Raw genomic sequence first — 18135 nt, 5'->3', positions numbered from 1 at the left:
AAATTAAATAAAACGTAAACATCGAAAATAATTTATAAGTTCATGTATCGAGGATATCAGGGTACATTTTTAGGTCCTCTATATTCAATAATACAACACGAAAGAGTATTTCAAAAATAACTTATTAATGTTTACTAACATTTTGAATACATCCAATAAGTTTAACATTGTAAAATGTAATACATATTTATGTAAACTCTCCTTATCCTTCTTTTCGTTTATAAATGACAATAAGTTTTGAACTAATAACATAATTTTACGTATTAAAATTTTTTTAAAGAACATGATATAAGTATTAATTTTTTAAAAATCTTTTCCATTATCGATTTTTATAAATAGGTACGTACAATACTAAACATTGTGGGCTCCTACAACTTCACAGTATATATATAACAATATTACAAGTACAGAACGGGTCTAGATATTTCTCATCAATACTCGTACTGGAAGTATGAATGATTCTCGGTAAATTAATTGTGGCGTTTTTGTTTGAAAACATATAATTTAATGATAAAACCAATAATGCCACATGAGATTGCATAACGAAAATAGAAAATCATTTAATGTAGTATTCTTCACTTTTAATTGTATATAGATGTAATTATCTATATTCAAGAATGAAGGGAACTGTTAGATTACTCAAATTATACGAAAAAGTTGCATTTTTTTTCAACTTTACAGAGAAAAAGTATTCAACACCTGCAAAGTAATAAAAGTGTACGATATTTGTACGGAGAGACAAAAAGAAAAGAAAAAAGAAAATTAACTAAATAATAACCAAAGGAATATATTAAAGTTGTTATTTGAAATATTTAACAATAAGTTTTTCAGCATAAAATCATGTGTGTGTGTGGGGAGGGAGAATTCCGTTAAGGATTATGTTAACAATGTAAGAATTGCAGGAGGTATTACATATACTTAGAGAACGTCGAATGTAGTATGTATATTATATATTACAGTACCATTCGTAAAAAAAGGAACGTTGTTACGTCTATTGCACAATTCTTACACGCGATAAGCTTTAAGTTTGCATTATCCTTTATATATAATATAAAATTTATCGGCTAAATATATTTATATAGGTAATACATAATAATACATAATACGTTTTATGTACCAATGCTTCTTTTTCATATGTAGCTATATACAGATGTGTAAGTCCAATAATTAACGTTACAATTTCAGTCGACGGACGGTCTAACTGTCCTTCGGACTCTGTGTCTCACGAACCCTGCGTTTGCGCTTGCGCTTGTGCGATTTGTTGTAGTTCTAAAAAAGAAAGAAATAAACAAGGTTAAATATTGCGTGAAGAAGGAAGATACTTCGTAATTTTTTTTCCATAAATATGATTAACTTTATCGTTTACACTCTACTATCCGGAACTAAATCTTCTTTATTTTTCAAACAAATTTTTGAACATATCTCTCTCTCTCTCTCTCTTCGTTAGTAGTTTTGTTCTTTTTTTTATAAATTCCTCTTCATTGACGTGATCATGTATTCATTTTTTCTCAAACAACAAATGAAACAAAGATTCAAAACGTAACTTATATCATTCGTTATATTTCATTTTCAATTTTGAAAAGAAAAAAAGAAAAAAAAGAAAATTAATATCGTTTTTATTTTATTTACATTTGTTATCATTACCATTGAGTTTAAATAGATTAAAACATGTTAATAGAAACTATACTATCAATAGGAAAATTATACTCTTAAAAAAAGAATTGAGAAAAATTGAAGGGAAGATTCAATCATTAACTTACTGTCGAGTTGATACCTTCGGCAAGCTTGGTTCCTTTCTTCAGCATCAAAGTACCACAGTGTGATTGCATATCGCGTTTTGTATGCTGGTTGTACTTCGTGAGGATTTCTTCTATCTGACCAAAAGAAAAGTATTCTGTCGAATATAGGCTCGATGTCGGCTACTCGGGCTCCGCTCCAACCTTCTGGAAATATCCTTAGAAGGCCACCATTTGTCTGTAATTATAAAAAAAGTAAACGATATAAAATTATTCGAATAAAAATAATTATAATTGATATAAGTTACATTTTCCTGTATCATTATTGTCGATAAAAAAGTACGGTTCTTTATTTAATTTTTTTTTTTTATCATATATCTATCTCTTGAGTCTAAAATTTAAGTTTATTGCATAAGTCACGAAGATCCAATATTTATTTACGCGAATACAAGGTAAAGAATACATTTTTTAAACAATAAAATAGAATGAAATTGAACAAATTCATATACATATAACTTATAAATGCGTGACTTTAAAGTTACATGATCAAATGATAGAGAGTCAATGATTACATTTCTATGTTATGTTAATAAGGATTAAACCAAAAGACAGCTTATGTATCAAACTTTTGTTCTGTTAAGATACCTTACACCTGGTACGACTAAAGTCCTTGAACAGAACATGTGTTAAAATTCTTCCATATTTATCGTGTAGGTCAACGTAAATATTGCTCAACAGGCAATCAAGCGAGCAAAGTCAAACCATACGAGTTTCTGCTGTCTATTGAATGTGGGTGTACGTTGAATTCAGCACGTAAGCATCGAAAACCCTTCATACCTTTACTTCTCCTATTTTTGATACGAAAGATGCGAGATTTTGTATCGTGATATGAAAACGAGCAAGAATTTGAATTATTTTTTTTCAATGAATACGAACTAACAACAGACTTACTAACTGTTCGATATTTTTATTAGAACATATTCTTAAAAACAAGACAATTTAAATATATCTCGTTAAAAGTTTGTTTCTCGATGACGAATATGCGTATAAATGCGTGAATCATAGGCATGAATCGGCAATGTGTTATATATATGATTCTGTATCTATGTTACATATCTGAAATATACGTGTGTATATATATAACGAAAAAAAAAACGAATTGAACAAGATAAAATACTATTTGATATGTTTTATACTTTAAATAATGTATATTGAGAAGTATACGAAGTATCTACTTTTTTTTTTATTATACATTATATATACTTAGCGTTTTTTTTTATATATAATTCAATATGGCTCCTGAGGAGACACTGAAATCAATATATATGAGCTTTCTTTTCCCTTAACGTTAAATAAAATAAAGATTTTATAAATGTATTGAACATTTACATATTGTACATACGATTTAAAGAGTGGAATTTGGTAATTGAATACATGAAGTAACAAAAAATATGTGTACAATTAAAAATTAAAATGTACCTTACTATCCCAACCTTGATTAAGATAGTAAATTGCTGTGATACATCGTCCATCTCGGTTAGGATTATCCACATGCTTTACATAACGGGAACCGTACCCGGGGTAGCAAGCAACCATCGCCTGGAAAAGAAATATAAAAAAAGATAAGAGAAAAGGAATGAATGCGAGTGTCGTCGTGTTATGTCGTTGAAAACGTAACAAAAACATCATGAGTGAGTGAGAGAGAGAGAGAGAGAGAGAAATCTTATTCCCATTATCGAGCAATGACCCACATAAACCGAATTTTGAAACTACAGTGTACATTTGTATATTCGTATCTTCATTTTGATGTCTTCTGTAACGTCACGTAACTTTAAAGTCCTCCTTTACATGTACGTTTATATATAATAAAGTTTGTGTGTGTGCTAAATATAAAATTTATATTTACAATTAGTATAATATAATTATATTCATAAAATTTTAATTGTATGATTTTCTAATTGAAAAATCACATATTCCTTTTTAAACAAATACCACGTTACATAATTTGTTGTTAAACAAGAACAAAAATTGGGTAATAAAGAATTAAGAATTCCTAACAACGGTTATTTGAATAACTTATAAAATTTCGTTATCTTATTTTTGAATTTAAAATAAGATAGAGTTAAAACGGTTTCTTTTCCTTCTGGTTTTAGAGAGTTTTGATAGATATTTATAAGTTTCGTAATAGGAATGACTAAATGCCAAGAAAGAACATTACTCGTTTCAAAACATGCACGCGTCTCAGCAAAGAGGAAAATTCGATAACAAAGCATATCAAATGTTCCGGGTATTCCCGTAGTTTACTATTATTCAAGAAAAATGATATCGATAAAGCTTTGTTCTATGCTTTGAGACTTTTTTTTTTAATTAATCGTACAAATGAGGGATAAATATTTTTTTTCACGGTATTTATGAAGAAAATGAATATATACATATAAAACATATAATTTTTCGAAAATGATTTTATATCATATATTTTTTGTATTAATTACAGTTAATGCATAAGGATTAAAAATGGATATTTGTAAAGAATACGTGCTAGTGAACATGTGCGTATGTTTCTATGGGATTTAAAGATATGAAAAATTCACAGATAGTTAAAGCCATACTTCCGGAAAGGGCAACACTAGTCTAACTGCCCTTCGTGCGAGTAATCACGTATATATCTCTATCAATTGGAAACACGTGTGAGGCCTTGGCCCTACGCGCATGTCCTTCGTTTATATTATCTCTTTGTTTATCTGAAAATCTTACATACGGACGTTCTATATCTAATTCCAAAAAAAAAGAATAAATTTTTATTTAATTAAATCAATATCTAGAGTGAGAGAAGAGAAGAGAGTTAAGTTATAAAATCAATATCATGCACACATGTATTGAATTTGATTTAAATTTAATTTTTTTTAGTACAATGAATTAATGTTTTTAAAATCTTATGTTATTGTTCTTATTGTATTCTACAACGAGAAAGGTATATATTATTTAAATATATATATATATATATATCTATAAGCAAGTAACAAGCAAATAATGGTAATTTTCTCATCGCTATACTTTACTTGAAGATTTAAATAATAATAGTCTGAAGACTTTCAAAGTTAAAAGGTCAAAGTTAACAATATATTATTTCATGATAAAATATTCTACCTAATGAATATTTAATATTTATCTGAATCGAAGTACACATCTTTTTAAAAATGGCTAACTATGTATTATTTACATTACTTACTACTAATTATATAATTAATATTAATTAATTAATAATACGGTTTGTGTTTTTATTTATCTTCATTTTTAATCATAGGCTTATTATATTTTTAATACAGATATACAACGTGTTACTAACACATTATATATATTTTTTATCATAGAAAAAAGATTGAAAGGATAACACAAAAATGAATATTTAGCTTCATAGAGAAGCCCCTTCTCTTTTTTTCCCTTCTCCTCCCGCTAACTAAAATAAATTAATGGTCGTAGACAGATGTAAAATCCATAGATAATGAATAAAAACCACGACATTAAATTGAAGTTGTATAATATTTTATCGAAGATAGTGACGTACCATAACTATGAAACGTAAAAAGCACGCTCGACGTATGTATCACGTGTACAATGCACGTTTCGTATCTACTTAAAAAATAACAGTCTTTATTTATTTGGAAATAATTATATATATATGTATAGATAATAATAAAAATACAAATATTTTAATTCAAGAGGAAAGAAACGTTTTAGTTTGGACCATAGCACGTACGATCATTGAATTTTAATTTTATAGAATATTTTGTAAGAGAGAATAAAAAAGAAAAATGTATACGTTATTATAACATGTTAGATAATCAAACTCATTGTGATCGCATCGATATCTGTAATAATTTAACAGAACATTTATAATAGATAAGAATAACGTCTAAGAATGGAATCTGTTAATAAAATATCTTGAAAAATATTTGCTCAAATGGAGAGAGTTGTTTTAAAACGGATAAAAAAACAAGTTATTAGAAATAATTGAAAAATAATGAGAGGAGATATTAGTTATCCTTTAAGAATAATAATAGTTCTACTTTTGTATTTGTCGTTAAAATTAATTGAATATTTTCTTTTTCTTCCTCTTTTCCTTTCTTCGCTTCTCCTTTTCTGCAAAATAAGAAATACTTAACTAAATGAAGTAAAAAATTCGTTTTGATAAGAAAAAGACAATCTACTAAGAGTAATACGTGACACGATAAAAAGCAAAGCGATAATTGTTGCTTTTTTGATTAGCTACGATGAATATAACACAGTCTAATAAATATCATTGTAATCTTAGGTCGAGGTGGGATTACAAACGTACTCTATAAAATAAAAATAGGATATAAGAATGTTGTCGTCGTAAGATTTCTTTTTTTTGCTTCTCTTTTTATAATCCTTTTAATAAAATTCAAAATTTAATTACTTGTCAAAATCATCATTATATTTTCACGTTTCCAAAAATATTAATCATATTTAATTAATTATCGTGAAAACATTTCTATACGAGGATAAAATTTATTGTCATTTTCTTTCTTGGTTTAAATCATAAATGTAATTAGACGAAACGTTGTATATATTACGCATCGCGAGAATTAATTTTAAAACGAAACGATTGTTAGAAAAGTTCGTCGTATAAAAAGGTTAAAACGTAAAAGGCATCCTAAAAGTTCAATCGTTATCTTAACTTGATCTAATTTTAAATCAATCGAAACAAAATTTTATAAATCTTAAGATAACTGTACAACATACATAAATTACACAAGATTAATCTAATTTCAAATAGGAGTACATATCAATAATTGAAGAGAGAAAGAGAAAGAAATGGATAAAAAGAATATTAGAATCGATTGCCAAATGGAGCAAATAAATCGTGTTAGAGGATAAGCTAAAAGAAAATATTTATCGAATGATCAAACACTTGCGAATCGATCAATCGATTGATCGTTCGTATGTTTTAGCGCTTACAATTAGTTAATTTATTATATTATTGTTTTTAGCTTAAATGAAAATGTTTAGACTTTTTTTATAATACATATCCAAGAATTTTACGATATTACTTTTTTTCACGGAAACATAATTGAATTATTATCCAGAAAAAGAAGGATTCGAAGATCACGTATTTTTATAATAATACAATTTGTTTGAGTTACGTGTTTTTTTCTCAGAAAAAAAAGGTCTTTTTGTCTTTCGATTAATTCTTTATATTTGATGTAATTTAAAATTTACGTAGATTAGCGATTAAATGGTAAATGTATGATTTCGTTTGAATTTGAGTATCGATAGATTCTTACTCGATATTTTTTTTTCCACCGTTATTAATATTTAAGTTTTCGACTTTAACTTTTTTATAGTTTGATATTCGATCGTTAAATATGTATCGATTGTTCAAAATAGGCATCGAGAGTCCCTTCAATCCCGAATCTATCGGTCTAATAATAAACGTCGCAGAATGTGTACACGCGCGTGCGTATGCAAACTAGTCAAGAATCTAAACGAATTATACACACATATAAAAATATTCAGAAAACACCATTTCAAACTCGAATAACTTCCTGTTTCAAACTAGACAAATGGTAAATCTAAATTTTTGAATAAACGTATAGACACAGAGAAAGTTGAGTGTGCTATACGAAACCCATGAAAAATTTTAAATGAACTCGTTTATATTTGATTTATTTTGTATTTTATTGTAGCTAAAAAAAACTCATTAATTATTAGATATCTGCTTAATATTCAGAATTTTTTTTAATCGATTTATAAAAAGTTATTCTATAGAGAAAACTGTCCAAATATCTTGCTCTCTCTCTCTCTCTCTCTCTCTCTCTCTCTCTCTCTCTCTCTCTCTCTGTGTGTGTGGGGGGGGTGTCACCTAATACACTATCATTATATATACACAACTTTATTAATTTTATTTTGAATTTCGACATAGAAGCTATGAATTCTGTTATTGATAATAACGAAAATAATAATAATAATAATAATAATAATATTTTATATGTGTAAAGAGCGATATTAAAAATGAAGCATACAATTAAACTTTAGAAAGCACAATAAAATAAATAAAAAGAAATAACTGCTAACTACTTTCATCTTATTAAAAATATAAATATATCTATTCCGAATCACGATAAGCTTTGACGCAGTTAACCGCACACCTCTCCTTTCGCAAGACGTTCACCTTCAGGAAGGTTAGAGAACAAGAAATGCAATTTCTCGTGTGATTAAGCTCTTGATTTTCGGGGAAAAAAAGAAACGCAAATAAAACCACCGTCATTACAGGTTTTGAATATAAGTGCACACATGGCGCATACATTCATACCTATGTACGCGTACGTACGTAATGCGTACGAATAAAAGCGACTCGTGGGTGGTTTGGCGGATAAACGTAGATATTGGTGGGGGAGGAAAGAATGGGGGAGAGGGAAAGGCGTACGTGACCGACTGCACTTCGTGAGTTCTATCTTTCCCCCTCTCACTCTCAAGCGTTATTCGTTCAACGTCCGAGATCTTTTTCAAAGATCGCGACGATTTCAGGATCCTGACCTTCTCCACTAAAGTCCTACTCTTCCTTCTACTTTCTTTTCTTCCCTTTTGTATCTTTTTCTCTTCTGTACACTTTTTTTTATACTCTTTCTACTGGTTCTCCTTCCTTCTTTCTTTCTTTCTTTCTTTTTTGCCTGAAGTCTTACATGACCAACACTATATTTTTTTCTTTTAGATTCTTAGATCATGATTTATCAAAAAACTTGATGATTGTAATTGAAGTATTAATATTATAAAATAAGTTATATTTTTTTTATAAAATGGAAGTACAGGCAACTATAATATAAAATATAAAAATAATTTATATATATATATATATATATATATATATATATATATGTTTGAATAGTTGCTCGACCAATATGACAAAAATTAATTTTGACTATCTTTCTTTGTTAACCTATTTCTATCTGTCTAATCAACGATGTAAATAATCTCAGGACTGGAAAAGCTTATGCGAGAACAGTTCGGCTAATTTTACAACTGATATTCGATCGCATTGACCATAGAAGAGAAAGAATACACGTACTTACTCATTTGCTAAGAAAACTATCTATTTGTTTGCACAACTGTTATTAAAACATTTCAAGTTTGCGTTACTTCTAACGGAATAGTCGATATATTATTGCACAAAAACAAATAATTCTTCTTGTGCTTTATAATTACATCTTTTTAATATTATAACAAAAAATGGTCAAATATTTAGCGAATCTAATTTCAGGAGATTATTCGAGATATCGATTCTATCGATACGAATGATAATACAATAATTTCAATTTCTATTTACAAATGACGAATAAACGTTGGAACGTCCCGAATTTGGGTCATTTAATATGTACCTATTAAAGACATCGTTTTTTTTTTTATCAAACAACAAATAGAGAAATGATTTGACGATATACAAAATACTTAATTATAAGTAATCATTAATCTAAACTCATCGCTCGATATTTTAATTGAATAAATTTAAATGTTTATGATCACACAAATATATATTCTTTTTTGCTTACCTTCGTTCTGCCATTAATTAAATATTCTCCCATTTTCCCATTATTGGTCATTTTGTTTGCCTTCATGATAACAGCATCGACCCGCGATATAAGCATGGCAATATTTGGACACTGTCTTTCCTTTCCATCCAACCATGTTATCTGATCACCTCGAATTGTTTTTAAGTCGTTTGCACTAGCCTTATTGGAAACCAATTGTCCATCCTTAAATAATCCTGAACTGTACATACTTAAAACTTCTTTTAGCACTTCATTGCCACTTTCATAGCCTAAGAAATTGTCTATCACACTCACACCAAATTGGTTCATGTCTTCAACCACATTTTGACTAATAGTATCTATCATTGATTTTAAATTGTTCTTATTCATATGCAAAAAAGGAGTTGAAGGATCATCTAAGTGTAATTGAACGCTTTGAAATTTCTTCATGCCATTGTGGTATTGCGTCGGCATATTTAATTCCGAATCTTGTATATTACCAAGAAATCTTGAACTCACTTCTAAAGCAGGATTTAATAATTCCTCTCTAGCTCCTAAAATGGTATCTTCTGAACTACCTTCATAAGTTATAGGAGAAATCCTACCATCAGCTTTGATAATTTGGCTGCTCTTCGACTTTCCGTTCTGTTTATCCTTAAAAGTTTGATCTTTACATTTCTGATTAACTACGCTCTCAAGTTGCTTTTTAGTATCTGTAAAAAAGAATCAAACCTTATGTTAAAAAAAAATTAATCTCTTTACAAATCATAAAACGGTTACATTACATTCTATATAAGTAAAGCAAGTTAAAAATTCAAATATTTCAAATTATATATAGAACAATGCGAGAGTCTAAAATTAATGTCAGGAAACAAATTGTATGTGATATCAAAGATTTAAATTTAATTTGAAATTGTCGTTTTGTTTATAAGACGTCACTGACATTAAAATAACTCTAAAATTAAATATACGTTGCATTGTAAGATTAACCTAGGAATGATAAACAGAAAGACAAAAATACGAAAGGTAAATAGAAGTAGAAAGAATGATATTATACCTTGAATTGATTTCAAAGAATTAGAACGTAAAAAATCCTTGTTTTCAATCTTTTTTTGTAAGGTGCAATCACCGACGAGATTTGCAATAACTTCGTTGGTAAGTTGAGATCGGTCGTTTAGGTTAGAAAGCGACCGTGTGTTTTGTTGCGTCTTGCGTTTATTCGAAGAAGAATAATTGCCAATTACATCTGAAGCGCAATCTCTGTCTGTGTTGTTTGTGGGAAAAACGGTAAGCGAAGAATCATTTGACCAGGATGTTTGAGTTCTACAAAATTCTTTGTGACGTTTCCAATCACGTTTTTGATGTTCTTTCGTACAATAGAAAGCGGACTTACACCTTGAACACCTCAACAATTTCTCGGTCTTCTCGCAAAGCGCACAATGTACCGCATGTACCAGAGAATTAATATCATTACCACCTTCGGCTGTCTGCGGACGACTAATCATCGGCCCAGACATCTTTCGCCGTTTATTCCGTCGCCACGAGTGCTGCCGCTACCGACGACATTTCTCCGATGTGGGAAGTCACACACGCACCCGTCTCCCCCTCCTTTTCCTTTTCCTCCTCCTTTTTCACGTGAGGAATAACGAGCGCGCTATCGGAATACCGCAGTATTCACTTACATATACTACCTTAAAAAGAAAGAGAGAAAAAAAACATAGCTAGAGGCAAAGTATCCGTGAAAATGACGAAGGGTGTGGGGAAAGGTGAGGAAGACAGAGCAAAGACAAGAACGCAACTGCACTAATATCAACGTATTCTTCTACATGTTTACTTTTTTTATGCCTATAAAATAGCACGTGCAGACTCTGTGTAAGCCCCTGTAAATGAATTCGAGACACTCTCAAGCGAACGAGAAACCTGAATCGAAAACTAATAATATTTTTCATCTACGATCATCGAAGAACAAAGAACAACAAATTAGACGCATTTCACTCGTTCGCCGCTCACTTAGCTTTCTCTTTTTCTCTCCTCTCTCTTTGTTGCTGATCTGCCACAAGGGCGCGCCACTTGACAATTCGTCTCTACGAATCAGAACGCGTTTTTCCAACTCGACGTTAATTCTTAAGGATATTTTATTTATATATTTTTATTGCAATATTTTATGTTCAAATTATTATTAAGTTTTATTTTTAATATCTTATTATAAATATTATTGAACGAATATTTCTAAAATTATATACGATTTATTCTTCCTCTTTTCGGTCTATTTTTTAATTTAACGAACAAAAGTTCAAAAGAAAACATTTCTTTTCATATGATTCATCTCATCCATTGATTGTTAAGTCGTAAACATATCTATATACGTCAGCAGTCAATAATAGCTTAGCCGTCAATTTCAGATCAGTAGGAAAAGATTTTCTCATATACTATTATTTTATTTGTATATAGAAAAATATGCTTGTATTACACCAATTTGGATACATTTATATGTATTGAAAGCTTGATACATTTGGACAGGTTACAGACGAGTAAGAAGTTGTTTTGATTCTTAAAAAACATCATTCTTAATCCATTATCTTAGAATTAATAACAATTATGCAGAATAATAAAAATATAAAAATTAACTTATCTTCGACTTTGAAATTTTATATGAGAACCCACTAATTTTTATATGTATATAGAAATATTACCCTCTAGATTGATTATTATGTCTCAAAATGTATTAATATTTCTAATACACAATTGAATGAATGCCTAGAAACGTGATAAATTACATTTCAACAATTTCAATAATTGTACCCAATAGTGTGTTGCAATTAATAAGTTATTTTATCATCATTAGATTATCCGAAATATATATATTTATTCCAAAATAGAAGAAAGAAGTTTTTTATATCAGTGTTTTTTATTTAAATTTTGCAGTAAAAGTGATGATTTCTTTTACGTTTTTTTTTAGTAAATTTTATGAAATATGACATACGTCCTTTTTCTAGACTCACATTCGATTATATTTTTTCCTATATATGATAGGATAAGATTAGTAGACATTGAACATTTTCCTAAAGGCGTGGAATCGACAGCAAGAATATTATACAGATGTATTATATACATATATATGTTAGTGTTTATGTAGCATGTTGCGTGTAGTGTGAGAAATAAACTTGCTAGATGATACCAAGCGATAATTCTTGTTACTATGACGACGCGTTCTTTGGCTTGTCAAAACAATACACGTGACACGATCGTGTTTTACGTATGAAAGTTTTCGGGTCGCTTTTTATTAAGTGTAATCATTTTTATTAGAAATATTTAAAATGAATACCTTTATACAAAATGTATATATTAAAGATGGAGAATATACGAAAACAATTTATTCTATGGTACATTTTTGCTTTTTTTACCCCCTAACATGTTCTTAAAGAATATAATTAACTTTCTTATTTTTATATTGTTAATAGACTACTATTAATTGTTATAAATAAAATTGAAATTGTAGATCAAGGAACAACGATATGCAGACACAATTAAAGTGTTACTTACTCTTTTCGAGTCTCACCCTGATGTATGATCTGTTGATTAATATATGTATTTTTTGTTACATGCTATAAATAAATTGTTTTATGTATATATGTACATATGACTCTTTTTGCAGTCCAGACCTTGTTTATCTCTTCTTGCTCATTGTCATTTTTATATGCAAGACTTTGCAGCAGCAGCTACCTGTTACGAAAAGTTGGTTCAAATATGTCCAGAAGAAAATATATATAAGTTGTATCATGCTCAATCTTTGCATCAAGCTTGCATGTATCAAGAGGCTTGGTCGGTTTCCTTAACTGTAATTGATTCAAGTAATTTAGATTATAAAGTAAAAAAACTACAAGCAGCTATAAAGTATGGTCAAGAAGATATGGTAGCTGCAAAAAATCTTGTAGATCAATGTCCACTCGATGATGTGGATACAGAAGTAAATTTAGGATGTCTGCTTTATAAGGTATAACTCTAAAATATAAAGAAAAAATCAAATTGTATAGATATATTTTCTTCTTTTTCCAGGAAGAGGAATATAAACAAGCTTTAAAAAAATTTACAAATGCTTTACAAATTACAGGATTTAAACCTCATTTGTCTTATAATGTTGCACTCTCTTATTTCAAATTGAAAGAATATGCAGCTTCTTTAAAACATATTGGTAAAATGTCAATTTTAAATTACCAATAATTATAAACTATGCATATTTTATACAATGTTGACAATTGTATTTGTTCTATACTTTTGTCTATAGCTGATATCGTCGAACAAGGAATTAGAGAACATCCAGAACTAGGTGTAGGTATGGCAACAGAAGGTATCGAAGTTCGTAGTGTCGGAAACACACTTACTCTTCATCAAACAGCTTTAACAGAAGCTTTTAATCTCAAAGCTGCTATAGAATACCAGTTGCAAAATTGTAATTGCATAAAGTAAACTTAAATAAAATGTAAGTAAATAAAAAAAATGCATTGTTCTAATTATTCTTTGACTTTAAGATGAAGCTGCTAAAGAAGCATTAACCGATATGCCTCCACGTTCTGAAGAAGAATTAGATGCAGTTACATTACATAATCAAGCATTATTAAATATGGATATAAAACCTAGTGAAGGATTCGAAAAATTACAGTTTTTATTACAACAGAATCCTTTTCCACCTGAAACATTCGCTAATTTACTGTTGTTATATTGTAAATATCAGTATTATGATTTAGCGGCAGATGTTTTAGCTGAAAATGTACATTTAACATACAAGTATTTGACACCGGTAAGTTATAATATTATTGTACATCTTTATTGTAATCATAGTTTCATGAATTTTGTAATAATAATGACAGCAACTATCACACCTGTATGCTACAAAAATCTTAATGTAATAAGCTTTTATATAAGATAAACTTAATTCGTATGTTTTTCTCTTGAGTGTTTGCATTTTTTTGCTCGAGCTTCAGTTCTCTCGGAGTGTTTACGTTTGTAACTTTTAATATCCTGACTAGAACTATTGCTAGAATCTGTATCGCTTGTACTGCTGTTATGCTTTTTTTCTTTTGCTTATGATCTTTTGATCTCTTCTTCTTACTTTTTTTTACAGTTTGCTCATAATCAGAACTACTATCGTCAGTGTGCTGCTTACTTTTCTTCGATTTCTTTCTTTTCTTAGATTTTTTTGTTTTGTGTTTCTTTTCTATCTTTTCTGTTTTTTCTGTTGCTTCTATTTTTTTGTCTTCTTGGTCATCCTGTTCCTTTGGAGTGGATGGTACATCTTCTACTTCTGGTATTAATTCATATTTCTTTCCATTAGGTGGGACAAAACAATCTTTAGCCAAATGTCCATGTGTCCCACACTTAGAACATGTCGTGTTAAAAACAGCTTCTAGCTGAATAGTTTTGCGTTGTTGTGGAACATAAGTTTTTTTCTTTTGCAAATCCCTTTGTAATTCAACTCCATTAGGATCCAAGTCAGTACCATTACCTTGATTAACATGTTTCATAGACAATCCAATTTTACCATCATTGCTCACCGATATAACTTTACACCACACTCTTTCTCCTTTTTGTAAAATTTCTGTAACGTCGTCGACGTGAGCCGAACTAACCTGATAAAATTTTCATTATTATAATTTTACTTGATATTACAAATAATAAAATATTCTAAAATTGATATTTATAATACCTGTGATCTATGTATCAACCCTTGTTGAGAACATCCAGGTATTTTAACAAAAGCACCATAATTTTGGATGGCAGCTACTTCGCCAAGAAATATTTGATTTACCTCACAATTTACCATATTTCTATAGATTCTTCTATGTTATATTATGTTAGAATAGCTTGATCGGTCTTTACGTATATATTATTTTGCTCTTTGTCAAATCGATAAATAACAAGACTTATAGGTTATGATTTATCATAACATAGGAGCATAGTGCTGTACCAAAAAATCGTGGTACCCACTTCATGCCAGCTAGTATTCCAAACATTTTTTTTTATTTATACATATTATAGAAAAAATATTTACTTATAATATAATTCGATTTTCTTTTGTATTTTAGTATTTATATGATTTCCTGGATGCATTAATTACACAACAAACTTCGCCAGAAGAAGCATATCGTAAATTTGATGATCTTGCTAACAAGCATACTGAAACATTGCGAAAGGCAACTAAACAGGTTCAAGAAGCAAGATTAAACCACGACGATAATGCTGTTAAAAAAGCTGTTACTGATTATGAAGAAGCATTAGATAGATATGTGCCTGTTTTAATGGCACAAGCTAAAATATATTGGGACAGAGAGAATTATGTGCAAGTAGAAAAAATTTTTAGAAAGAGCGTCGAATTTTGTAATGAACATGATATATGGAAATTGAACGTTGCTCATACTTTGTTTATGCAAGAAAATAAGTTTAAAGAAGCAACAGGTTTTTATGAACCAATAGTCAGAAAAAAATATGATAATGTTTGTATCTTTTTAATAATAAATTATTATATTTTAAGATAATATGATAAAATTATTTTTTCATTTTGTATAGATATTAGATACAAGCGCTATAGTGCTAGCAAATTTGTGCGTAAGTTATATCATGACATCTCAAAATGCAGATGCTGAAGAATTAATGAAAAAAATAGAAAAGGAAGAAGAGGCAATATCGTTTGAAGATCAAGATAAAAAGTTATTTCATCTCTGTATAGTTAATTTAGTAATCGGAACTTTGTACTGTTCTAAAGGCAACTACGAATTTGGGATATCCAGAGTGATGAAAAGTTTAGAACCTTATAATAAGAAACTAGGAACAGATACTTGGTTTTATGCTAAAAGATGTTTTCTCTCTCTTTTAGAACAATTAGCTAAACAACTTGTTGTTTTAAAAGATACTACTTTACAAGAATGTATTCAATTTCTAGAACATTGTGAAGGTTTATATAAGCTTTATTTATTAAATATTATAGTTAATTATAAACATATACCAGTGTTTCTAATTATCTATTTCTATTATCTATTTTAAAAATAGTACTAATTTTATAATTATTATTTAGTTTATGGACGAGATATACCTACTGTAATAGAACAACCTTTTGATGTCCAAGATATTCTAACAGTGGCACCTCAAGGAAAGCAAACTGTTGTATACGAAGCAAGGTATTTGAAGTCATTGTTTCTAAAGCTACAAATGTCTTAAAAAGGCTATACATATGGTAATATATGCAAATGTTCTCAATATTTTTATGTTTTAATTGAATCACTAAATATTTTAAGTGTTAAATAAATATTTATTTAATGAAAGAGAATAAGAATTAATTTATATTGCTTTATATCCCTGTATAAAAATCTTTTATAATTTTTATATAACAAAAATAATCTTGCAATTTATAACATGGATGAATAGATAAAAAATGTTTATCATATACATTTAAAATATTAAACAGAAAATAATTAATTATTTTAAAGCGTATTGCATTTATGAAATCATATTTTTAATTTTTTAGTTTAGAAATATAATTATCAGTACTATTATTTATACTCAAAACCGTGAAGAATCGAATAAATGTTTGGACTATTCTAGAAAGGTTTCTTATAATCCTGTTGAATTTGGAGTATTTTAAATGGACATGCGCGCGATAGTTTGCCGACTGTTGATAACTGAGCGCTGATGAAAACAAAAGAAAAAAGAAAAATGGTGGTCGATATGGAACTCCAAGAAGCAAAAGATGCGGTTCTTCAGCTTATGAAGGATAAAGATAAAATTGAATTGGAGATACGTATGTTTAAAGATATATTGGATAATGTATGTACCATTAAACTTATTATTTTATTATAACAAATCTCAATGATAATGTGTGTGAAAAAACTTGTATTTCAAGCAGGATGATCTGTCATATTCTTAAATAAAATAATTATATATTTTAGAACCATGTGGGTATGAATGATGCTTTGGTAGATTCTGAAGGATTTCCAAGACAGGATATTGATGTCTATCAAGTCAGACATGCAAGGAATCGGATAATATGTATGTCAAATATTTCAAAATATTATCGAACATGCAGTTTTATCATTTTTTTTGTATCGCTCTTTTTGATTCCTTTTTAGGCCTTACAAATGATCACAAAGCGTTGATGACAAAAATAGAAACGGGTTTACATAAAGTACATTCTTTATCTGGAAATCAAGTACAGGAGGCTTCAACATCCAGCGATATCGTTCAACCATTTTCATCTGAACCTTTTTTGAGAGTAAATTTAGTTTCGCCTTCTTCTCCAGCCGAACTAGCAGTAAGTTATAATGATATTACTTTAGATAAAAACGCTGAATAAATAGGAACCTAAAAAAAGCAACATTAATTATATCAATATAAACATACAGTATAAACATGATTTATAGCATATTTTTTCATTTTAGGGGATTCAAGTCAATGATTTGATCATTGAGTTTGGTTCTATTAATTATAGGAATTTCAAATCCTTAAAGGATATCGCAACATTAGTTGAGCATAGTAGGTATAAGTCTTTAGATATAAAACTTAAGCGTGGATCAGATATCTTAGCCCTGACTTTAATACCACGTCCTTGGATTGGCAAAGGTTTAATGGGATGTAATGTAATACCTCTGGAAATTGTTGAAAGATAAATTGTTATTTTATAAATTATAAGAAACTTAATATATATATATATATAAAATTATTTTTATGTGTATTTAAATTGTCAGTAAATTAATATTTATAAAATATCATTTTTATACCGTTGCATATTTCAATTCCTTCATTATCATATTGTACATTTAATAACGAATCTAGATAAATTTCTTATAATCCTTGGAAGGAGC

At 28.7% G+C, this 18135-nt stretch overlaps 4 protein-coding genes across 9 annotated transcripts; 2 read left to right on the top strand and 2 right to left on the bottom strand.

Annotated features, from left to right (window-relative positions):
• Positions 1 to 86: 86 nt before the first annotated feature.
• On the bottom strand, positions 87 to 11275 carry Hph (HIF prolyl hydroxylase). 3 transcript variants are annotated; one of them, XM_015335118.2, is made up of 6 exons: positions 11118 to 11269; positions 10341 to 10974; positions 9305 to 9996; positions 3216 to 3335; positions 1761 to 1974; positions 87 to 1269 (listed from the first exon to the last, which is right to left on the bottom strand). In XM_015335118.2, exons 2-6 carry the CDS (start codon positions 10798 to 10800, stop codon positions 1223 to 1225), a joined length of 1533 nt encoding a protein of 510 aa, XP_015190604.1. In that variant the 5' UTR covers positions 10801 to 10974; positions 11118 to 11269; the 3' UTR covers positions 87 to 1222. The 3 variants fall into 3 exon arrangements, with proteins under 3 accessions (XP_015190604.1, XP_015190603.1, XP_015190605.1); XM_015335117.2 differs by having other exon boundaries at positions 10341 to 11275; XM_015335119.2 differs by lacking the exon at positions 3216 to 3335 and having other exon boundaries at positions 10341 to 11275.
• A 277-nt stretch (positions 11276 to 11552) lies between these two features.
• Ttc30 (tetratricopeptide repeat domain 30) lies at positions 11553 to 17015 on the top strand. 4 transcript variants are annotated; one of them, XM_015335425.2, is made up of 10 exons: positions 12258 to 12666; positions 12783 to 12848; positions 12939 to 13277; positions 13340 to 13475; positions 13569 to 13733; positions 13813 to 14081; positions 15367 to 15774; positions 15848 to 16232; positions 16353 to 16511; positions 16880 to 17015. In XM_015335425.2, exons 1-9 carry the CDS (start codon positions 12601 to 12603, stop codon positions 16493 to 16495), a joined length of 1977 nt encoding a protein of 658 aa, XP_015190911.1. In that variant the 5' UTR covers positions 12258 to 12600; the 3' UTR covers positions 16496 to 16511; positions 16880 to 17015. The 4 variants fall into 4 exon arrangements, with proteins under 4 accessions (XP_089033315.1, XP_089033316.1, XP_015190911.1 ...); XM_089177189.1 differs by lacking the exons at positions 12258 to 12666; positions 16880 to 17015 and adding an exon at positions 11553 to 11814 and having other exon boundaries at positions 16353 to 16753; XM_015335424.2 differs by lacking the exon at positions 16880 to 17015 and having other exon boundaries at positions 16353 to 16757.
• LOC107074199 (zinc finger CCHC domain-containing protein 17) lies at positions 14087 to 15218 on the bottom strand. Its single transcript, XM_015335428.2, is given in 3 exon segments — positions 14087 to 14358; positions 14361 to 14910; positions 14988 to 15218. Coding segments are annotated over 3 exon segments (813 nt in total). The 5' UTR covers positions 15105 to 15218; the 3' UTR covers positions 14087 to 14212.
• LOC107074200 (26S proteasome non-ATPase regulatory subunit 9) lies at positions 16967 to 18048 on the top strand. Its single transcript, XM_015335431.2, has 4 exons — positions 16967 to 17101; positions 17224 to 17323; positions 17404 to 17585; positions 17713 to 18048. The coding sequence occupies exons 1-4, from the start codon at positions 16967 to 16969 to the stop codon at positions 17938 to 17940; spliced, it is 645 nt and encodes a 214-aa protein (XP_015190917.1). The 3' UTR covers positions 17941 to 18048.
• The last annotated feature ends 87 nt before the right edge of the window (positions 18049 to 18135 follow it).

The sequence above is a fragment of the Polistes dominula genome, unplaced genomic scaffold (assembly GCF_049000335.1).
Source record: "Polistes dominula isolate Pdom_NZ unplaced genomic scaffold, Pdom_raw_medaka contig_20, whole genome shotgun sequence".
NCBI lineage: Eukaryota > Metazoa > Arthropoda > Insecta > Hymenoptera > Vespidae > Polistes > Polistes dominula.
Note: the sequence above shows the minus strand (reverse complement) of the source record. Positions and strands in the feature narration are given on the sequence as shown.

What these genes read in the sequence shown, in the direction of transcription:
- Ttc30 (XM_015335425.2), top strand. Translation starts at nt 12,601, where the DNA reads ATGAATACCTTTATACAAAATGTATATATTAAAGATGGAGAATATACG. An exon ending in TTTTCGAGTCTCACCCTGAT is followed by an intron (nt 12,849 to 12,938) that starts GTATGATCTGTT and finishes CTCTTTTTGCAG; the next exon opens with TCCAGACCTTGTTTATCTCT. An exon ending in ATTTCTAGAACATTGTGAAG is followed by an intron (nt 16,233 to 16,352) that starts GTTTATATAAGC and finishes ATTATTATTTAG; the next exon opens with TTTATGGACGAGATATACCT.
- Hph (XM_015335117.2), bottom strand. Translation starts at nt 10,800, where the DNA reads ATGTCTGGGCCGATGATTAGTCGTCCGCAGACAGCCGAAGGTGGTAAT. An exon ending in TAATTAATGGCAGAACGAAG is followed by an intron (nt 3,336 to 9,304) that starts GTAAGCAAAAAA and finishes TTTCTTTTCCAG; the next exon opens with GCGATGGTTGCTTGCTACCC. An exon ending in ATCAAGGTTGGGATAGTAAG is followed by an intron (nt 1,975 to 3,215) that starts GTACATTTTAAT and finishes TTATAATTACAG; the next exon opens with ACAAATGGTGGCCTTCTAAG.
- LOC107074200 (XM_015335431.2), top strand. Translation starts at nt 16,967, where the DNA reads ATGAAAACAAAAGAAAAAAGAAAAATGGTGGTCGATATGGAACTCCAA. An exon ending in TGCAAGGAATCGGATAATAT is followed by an intron (nt 17,324 to 17,403) that starts GTATGTCAAATA and finishes ATTCCTTTTTAG; the next exon opens with GCCTTACAAATGATCACAAA. An exon ending in CTTCTCCAGCCGAACTAGCA is followed by an intron (nt 17,586 to 17,712) that starts GTAAGTTATAAT and finishes TTTTCATTTTAG; the next exon opens with GGGATTCAAGTCAATGATTT.